This window comes from Parus major, chromosome 26, assembly GCF_001522545.3.
Source record: "Parus major isolate Abel chromosome 26, Parus_major1.1, whole genome shotgun sequence".
NCBI lineage: Eukaryota > Metazoa > Chordata > Aves > Passeriformes > Paridae > Parus > Parus major.
Window position 1 is genome coordinate 3588692 of NC_031795.1, and position 7615 is coordinate 3596306.

At 52.3% G+C, this 7615-nt stretch overlaps 1 protein-coding gene and 1 long non-coding RNA gene across 5 annotated transcripts in view; one reads left to right on the top strand and one right to left on the bottom strand.

Moving 5' to 3' along the window:
• The first annotated feature begins 112 nt into the window (after window positions 1–112).
• Window positions 113–7615, top strand: part of APOBEC2 (apolipoprotein B mRNA editing enzyme catalytic subunit 2) — a 15025-nt gene continuing 7522 nt past the window's right edge. Inside the window, exons 1-4 of one of the 4 annotated variants that reach the window (XM_033519986.1) lie at window positions 124–239; window positions 381–579; window positions 1437–1640; window positions 2166–2304. In XM_033519986.1, coding sequence (XP_033375877.1) covers window positions 1468–1640; window positions 2166–2304 — 312 coding nt within the window. In that variant the 5' untranslated portion in view covers window positions 124–239; window positions 381–579; window positions 1437–1467. Of the gene's footprint in view, window positions 240–380; window positions 580–944; window positions 1049–1436; window positions 1641–2165; window positions 2305–7615 lie in introns of those variants that run through there. The other 3 variants (XM_015650862.3, XM_015650861.2, XM_033519987.1) reach the window with 3 other exon arrangements.
• On the bottom strand, window positions 867–2293 carry LOC117245546. The gene is made up of 2 exons (XR_004500311.1): window positions 2179–2293; window positions 867–1068 (listed from the first exon to the last, which is right to left on the bottom strand). It is a non-coding gene; the product is annotated as an uncharacterized LOC117245546 (long non-coding RNA).

Sequence of the window (7615 nt, forward strand, 5' to 3'; positions counted from 1 at the left end):
TCCCAAATTCCCAGTGATTATTCCCAGGCTCCACCATCGCAAATGCCCAGCGATTGTCCCGGGCTCCAGCACCCCGAACTCTGGCCGATTGTCCCCAGCGGGAGCTCCGGGTTTAATCTGATCCAGCCGCCCCGCACCGCCCAGTTTGGGGCTATTTGGGTAAAACCCGGCTGCACTCGGGGATCGCCCTGGATGTCCCAGCCCTTCCCTCGGCCAGGCGGAGCGAGGCGCTGACCCAGGTAAGGCTTCGGCAGCTGCGAGGATTTTCAACCCCCCCTTCACCTCTGCAAAGGAATTGGGGAAATTCCTCTTTTCCCACTTTCCGCTCCTGCGGGGCTGGGTCACGGTTAAAGCAGAACGGAATTTGTCTCATTTTTCAGTCGTTTCCTGGCTCTGTGGGTGTTTGGAGAGTGCCAGCAATTGTCAGGTGAAGGAATTGTTGGTTCAGGTGGGCTCCGGGGTGTCCAGGTGTGGCTCCCACCGCATTCCCAAACACTTTGCGGTAACAATAATAACAATTAGCTGAGCGTGCAGCGGAGCGTTAATTGCGAACTGAAATCGCAGGCAGAGCCTGCTCAGGTCAGTGCCATCCTCTATTCCCGGTTTCCCTGGGCAGTGCTTTGGGACATTTCCCTGGCTCAGGGACTGCTCCGTGCCCGCTCTGCTCTTCCTGAATTCCTAAATCCCAAACCTTCCCAGGTGCATTTTGTGCTGGAGCTGACAGCTCAGAGCTGCGCTCCTGCCGAATGCTAATCGGGATTTAATTCCTGGCTGGATCCAGAGGGAAGGGGAATTTCGGGAGAATGGAAGAGTGGCAGGTTTGGAGCTCTGCAGGGGAAGACGCAGGACAGACGCTGAATTCTGGATGTGTCCTGGTGTTACCCTGCATCGTGTGGGAACATTTTTATTATTAAAGCAAATTTCCCTCTGTTTTATACAAAAGGAGTCCGTGAACAAATTGAGAGCCTCCCCCTGTGCCTCAGCTCCCCTCTTTTACAGCCGAGTCCTCTCTGCCGTGGGTTCCTGGAGTGCTTCAAGCCACTGGAAGGTTTTTTCTGCCATAGACATCTTTCAAAATAGAAATTAGAATAGAAATCCACGTTGAAAAATCATGGGGAAGTCTTAATGGAGTTTGAGTTTTTATGCCCAGAGCAGCAGAGGAGGGGGAGCAGCTCCAGGAGTGGGGATGGGGAAAATCCTCACAATCCTCCCACCTCACAGGAATATTGCAGGGAGCTGGGAAAGAGTGGGAAAATCAGAGGGGAAAGTGTCCTGGGCAGGAGTAATCCCCATTTCAGAGAGGGACAGAGGGGGCTGAACACATTAAATCCTTTCCATCTGCCTTAGGGGCTGAAGTGGAACGTGGAATCAGAGGATGGAAGTAGGTAAAAAACCCGTTCCTTTAAAAGTGATGTTGTGATTTTGTTTTTGAGCAGGAAAAAAGCGATTTCAAGCCCCTGAGGGAGGATGTGGGCTTACACCGTGGGCTTCACCGTCCTGCCCCACGTTGGAGGATTCCTTGGCTGGTTCCTCAACCGGAAGGAAATCCCGGAGTGGTACGAGAAGCTGAAGAAACCCTCGTGGTGCCCACCCCGCAAAATGTTCCCTGTGGCCTGGACCATGCTGTACACGGGCATGGGGTGAGTGCTGGCACCGCTGCCTCCTGTCCTGCTGGTCCTGCCAGCTCTGCCCTGCCCTTCCTGAACCAGCCCGGGGTCAGGACCAGCCAGGACAGGGGACAGGAGCCTCCCAGGTGTGGGACAGGGGAGCTCTGGGAGGAGGTAGGGACACAGAGGTGTGGAATGGAATCCAATGGAATAGCCCGAGCTGGAAAGGGATCATCCACTGCAGCTCCTGGCCCTGCACAGACACCCCAAAACCCCACCCTGTGCATCCCTGGCTCGGTGTCCAAGTGCTCCTGGAGCACTGGGAGCCTCAGGGAGGATTTCCCGAGGAACTCCCCATTCCCTGGGGAGCCTGGGCAGTGCCCAGCACTCTCGAGGTGGGGGAGGGAAGAATTTTCCCTGCTACCCAACCCAACCCTCCCCAGAACCCTTCCTTTGGCTCTGGCCCTGCTCCCAGAGATCCTGACGTGGATCCTGCTGCGGTGCAAATCCCTGGTGGGGAAAACACTCCTGCAGGAGACCCCCTTTCCCTCCTCACAGCTACGCCTCCTACCTGGTGTGGAACGACCTGGGTGGCTGTGGCAGCAAGGCCATCGTCCCCATGGGGCTCTACGGGGCTCAGCTGGCGCTCAACTGGGCCTGGCCCCCCCTGTTCTTCGGTGCCCACAACCTCAACATGGTAATGGGGCTTTGGGGGGGTTTTGGGGGTGTGCCGGGGGGGATTACGCGGCTCTCCAAGGAGTTTGAGCCCAGCTCCAGCCACACACGATGGTATCGGCCCCTCCAGGCTCGCCGCGATAGCCGGGGCGGGGGATCCGGGGCTGGGCAGTGCCAGGGCTGCACCCCCCAGTTAAGGGTCGGGGCTGGGAGATAAAGTCCTTTGTGGGGACACACCCTGAGTGACAACAGCACTGTCACATCCCTGACGGGGAGCAGCTCCCGGGGGCTTATCGGGCACTGCCACAGCCGGGCTGCGCCGCCGGGCCTCAGGTGCCAGCGGCACGGACGAGGATTGGCGTTTCCACCTGAATTTTGTCACTCTGGGGGTGGAAAACGTCGCCCGAAAGTGCAGCAGGTTCTGTGCCACAAAGGGGACGTTGCCACGAGCAGGGTGTTGATCCGCGGGATTCCTTAATGAGCGCATTAATTAGAGTGACACGCTCGGGTGTCGCTGATGGGGAGCGCAGGTACCGCATCCCACGGGCTGGCATCGCCATCCCGCCCATCCCCGGCTGCAGCGAGACCTTTGGGCAGCGCAGGGCTGCCAAATTCCGCAATTGTCAGGGAACTGAGCGAGTTGTCCCCGCCGCAGGCGCTGGTGGATGTGCTGTGCCTGGACGGGCTGGCCATCGGCACGATGTGCTCCTGGTACCGCATCAACAGGCTGGCGGCAGCGATGCTGCTGCCCTACCTGGCCTGGCTGGCCATGGCCACCTGCCTCACCATCCGCGTCTGGAAGGACAACCCCCAGCAGAAAAACGACTAAACCGAGGTGTTTTGTGTGGTTAAACCGTCCTGAGGTGAACCGAGGTGTAATAATTTGTTGGGGGTTCATTTTGGGGTTTGCCTCCTCCTCCTCCTCCTCCTCCTCTTCTTCCATCATGAGAGGTTTGAACCATTCACTGCTTTAAATAAGGTTTTTTCCAGTAGGTCTGGGAGATGTTCCAGCTGTTTCCAGGTCTTACTGCCACCAGGTCAAATTGCAAATGATCTGGAATAATTCAGGCTGGGAACCCTGGGCACCATCCCCCCGAGAGCAGAGCTCGGTCACACACGTGGCACATCCCATCTCCTCTGCTGGGACCAAAATGATCTTCACCTCTGCACAAGTATTTTTTAAGACCTTGATTTTTATTTTTTTTTTTTTAAATCAATTGATATATTTTTAAGAAATTACTTGATTTTAAAAAGAAATTACTTGGGTTTTTTTAGAAAAAAAGAAATTACTTGATTTTTTAAAAGAAACGACTTGATTTTTTAAAAGAAACTACTTCTTTATTTAAAGAAATTATTTGATTTAATAAAAAGAAATTATTTTTTAACAATCTGATTTTTTTAAGAACCTGATTTTTTGATTACTTGATTTTTTTAAAAAATTACTCGATTTTTTTTTAATTCCTCAATTTTTTAAAAAGAAATTTCTCCATTTTTTTTGCTCTTTGTGCTTTTGCTTCATGTTCCTGTAAGCCCTGGTTTGTGCTTTAAGTCTTTATCTGCCAGCAGGGATGGGTCTTGCTCTGCTGGTGGATGGAGATTGGGCTCTGCCTCCTGTTTGGGGAGCATCCCCCTCCCTGCTCTGGGATAAAGCAGCAATGAGCAGCAGGCAAATGCTTCTCCCAAGAGGAAATTCCTCTCTCCCACCTCGCTGTGCCATTCCTCAGCAGAACTGAAAACTCATGCCAGTGCCTTTGAAGAAAACCTTCATTTTGTTATTTTTTTTTTCAAGTACAGAGACTCCAGAGTATGTAGAATTTGTGAGCCTGCTCCCACTGCCTGGAAGGTTGTAATTAATTACATAATTGGCAAAAAGGCCCGCACAGAATCTGTCAGTGCAGTGCAAGCTCCTGATCCTGCAGCTTCTCCATGCCATTATTAACCAGGAAAGGTTAAAATAATGGGAATTCCAAAGGAATGGGATGGAATCAGACACAGGGGGTCTTGTCTATCCCTTTACATAGAAACCTTTGAGCTTTGGTGTCTCCAGACAGAATTTACATTATTTTTAATTGTTAAAAGCATTGTAAAGAGAAAGGGTATGTGGATCTTTATCCTGGCACTGGCTGGAACTGGGGCTGTAATTAATTAGGGTTGTAATTGGGGGTGGGAGGGCTCAGCTGGGGTTGTAACATAAATTGTATTTGCTTTGAATAAAACAAGCTGTTGGTTTTTTTTTGGAGAATAAATAAATAAATCTGAGTTATTGTTGCTGTACTGGTTTGGGGTGAGGTTCCCAAAAAGCTCAAGGGGTCAAGAGAAGGGATTTGGGAAGGCTGCAAAGGTGGATTCAGGTTGGGAGTGCATGGCCCAGATAGGTTTGGACCCCAAAAGGTCCCTGAGGTCCCTCCTTGGGGACACCCCTGTGCCGGGCTCCTCTGTCCCCCAGCCCCAGCTCCAAGGTGAGCAGGACAATTCCTGGCTCTGGGATCACCCAGCTGCATTTTGGGAGATGCTGAATGTTCCTGGATCCAGCAGGGCAGAGCTGGGGGCTCAGCACAACTGAGAAACGAACCCTGGCAGCAGCTGGACTTTGCAGCTCCTCGTAAAATTTGGTGATTTTGTCATTTTGATCCATTATTTTTCCCCCCTGGCTCAGGACTTCTTTCCCCAGGGCTGCTGCCAGCCCAGGGCTGAGCTATCCCAAGGAAAAGCTGCAGGAAAAGACCATGGAGCAGCTGAGGTTGGGAGCAGGAGCAGCCCCAAAGCCCTGCCAGCAGCACTGGTGACACCAAAAGCTGCTGGAAGAAAAAAAGAAATAAAAAAAGAAATCTTATAACACTTCAGGGCTTTATTTTCTGTGGTACCACCACCCTTATTTACAGCCCCTGTGTCTCCCAGGATCTCCCTCATGCCAAAGGATGGGCAAATGTAAATTATTTCTCCCTCAGATGAAGGTGGGGTCTGGCTGATTTGGGGGAGTTCCGGCTGATTTTGGCTCTACCCATCCTGTCCTGAGGGAACAGGGATGAGCAGAGCCATCCAGAGAGGCCAGGAGGGATTAAAGGAGCCTTTATCTCCTTTTGGAAAGGGGACAGAATTATTTAAATCATATTTAAATTGGTGGCTCTCTAGATCTGGCTCATACCTGCAACTCTTTAATAACATTTCCAATTAAATAGATGAATGCATATTTGATCAGCTTTCATAAATTGGGTCTATTTCCTCTTCCCACTTTTTTTCTGCAGGCAAAAGAAAATCTGAAATTAAGATTAATAGATTTTTTTTCCATGTTTGTCCTCCCATTTTCCCAGCTGTTGGGACTGGCTGCCTTGTTCTTGTTTTCCTTCCAGTTTCTCCTCCTCCCTGCCCATCTGTAAGTGCAGAAGGAGCTTTTCTTTGCCTCTTGCCTCTTCTCACAGACAGCAAAAATAGCAAATATTCCTCCCTGTGCTATCCAGAGCAGCTTGAAATCAACTGGGAAAATTAAATTCAGTGAGACACCCTCCTGTATTAATATTTAAAGCATCGTTTGGTGCATTTGCTGTTTAAACAGATACACTGAACCCCCTTGCATAAAAATAACTTTAATGACATTTCAAAGTCATCTGGAGGGTTTCTTTCCCAGACTGTGCAGCACAGCCCCAAGCCAGCCTTGGTTTTACAGAATCCTGGAATTCTGGGATGGTTTGGGATGGAAGGGAATGGAAGGATCATCCCATCCCACCCCCTGCCAAGGGCAGGGACATCTCCCACTGTCCCAGGTTGGTCCAAGCCCCGTCCAGGCTCGTGTTAGTCCAGCCCCAACCCCAGATTTGCCTTTGGAACGGGCACTGTCCTCCTGCAGGGATGTGCCCTGGTCCCTGTGACTCCTGAGGGGCTCTCAATGGCTCCCAAGGGCACTCAGAGCCCAGAGCCACCTCTCTGGGGAAGCCCCTCACTCCCAGCTCAGCCACTCTCTCCAGGAGATGGAGGAAATTCCCATTAAACAATTAATGGCCCAGCAGTCACTCCCTGGCTGCTGCAGCCTCAGGATTTGTGCACAACCAAACCTTTCCTTTCCTTTCCCTTTTCCCCTTTCTCCTTTCCTTCCCTTCCCTTCTCTTTTCTCTTTCCTCTTTCCTCTTTCCCCTTTCCCCTTTCCTTTCCTTTCCTTTCCCCCCCCATATTTCACAGCTGTCCCAGCACTCTGGCTGCAGCAGGACCGTTTTCCCACATTTGCTGCTGCCTGGAGCTGTGTTCGGGCACCCACTGGGGGTGGGATTGTCACCTCTGCAGGTGACACAGCCGCTCTGCCAGGCCCTGCCCCAGCTCTGGGTGCTGCAGGACAGAAATTGCTGTGCTTGGAGCAGCTCCCAGCAGGGCTGGAGCTCCTGCTGCAGTTTCCTGTGAGCAGCTCTGGGGGAAAGAGAGCTCCAGCCCTGCTGGGAGCTGTCATTAACTCCCAGTTGCGTTTGGAATTAATTGGGGAGGCAGCAGCGCCTGCCAAGGCTCCTTCTGTGCCAGGCTGGGAATTGAGAACCAGGGAGGGTTTGGATGGGAAGGTGAGGCAGGTACAGAGGTGAGAACATCCCTCACCTGGGGCTCAGCACAGCTGGAGCATCTTTCAGCAGGATTTGGGCACTGCCCAGGTCAATCCTGTGGGACAGGAGGGTTTCCAGCCCTCCTTGAAACCTTTTTGGTGCTGAGGCAGGAGGAGAGGGACAGGTGAGGACTCCAAAGGAAGGGAGAGAGGGAGGGAGGAAGGGAAGCTGTCGGTGTTTATTTATTTGTTCTGTAGTTACAGCTGGAAAAAGCAGGAGGGGGCTGGCTGCCAGTGTCTCTAGGGAGACGTTTGTTAGTGCCACCAGCTGTCCCCTCGGCATGGAGAGCACGGCTGAGCCATGACTCACCCGGCCAGGCTCTTATTTCACTCTCACATCTATCCCGAAATGTTCCTCCAGCCCCACAATGCCATAAAAGCTCCCTTTTCCTGGCACGGCCTGTGGCAGGCAGGTGTGGGTGATGGGGAAAGGGAACAACCAGGTTAACTCCAGGAATTCCTGCTGCAAGGAGAGGGACAGAAAATGACCTGCAGGGGACACAGGCATCCAGCAGAGATCCCTGTTTGGGGGTAAAAATCATCAGAGTGTTCAGAGGTGCCTCTAAACTGCCTCTAAAGCCACTGAAGAAGCTGCTCTGGACTCAGATGGATGCAGGAGCTTCAATATCCAAAACTCCAGCAAAGCCTGGAAGCTTCTCCCAGTGCAGGCTGTGCCTTAGCCCTGCCCTGTGTGTCCCCTGTGCTGAGCTGTGATCGCCCAGGCAGGGATCCCTGTGAGGCCTGAGGGAGCTGG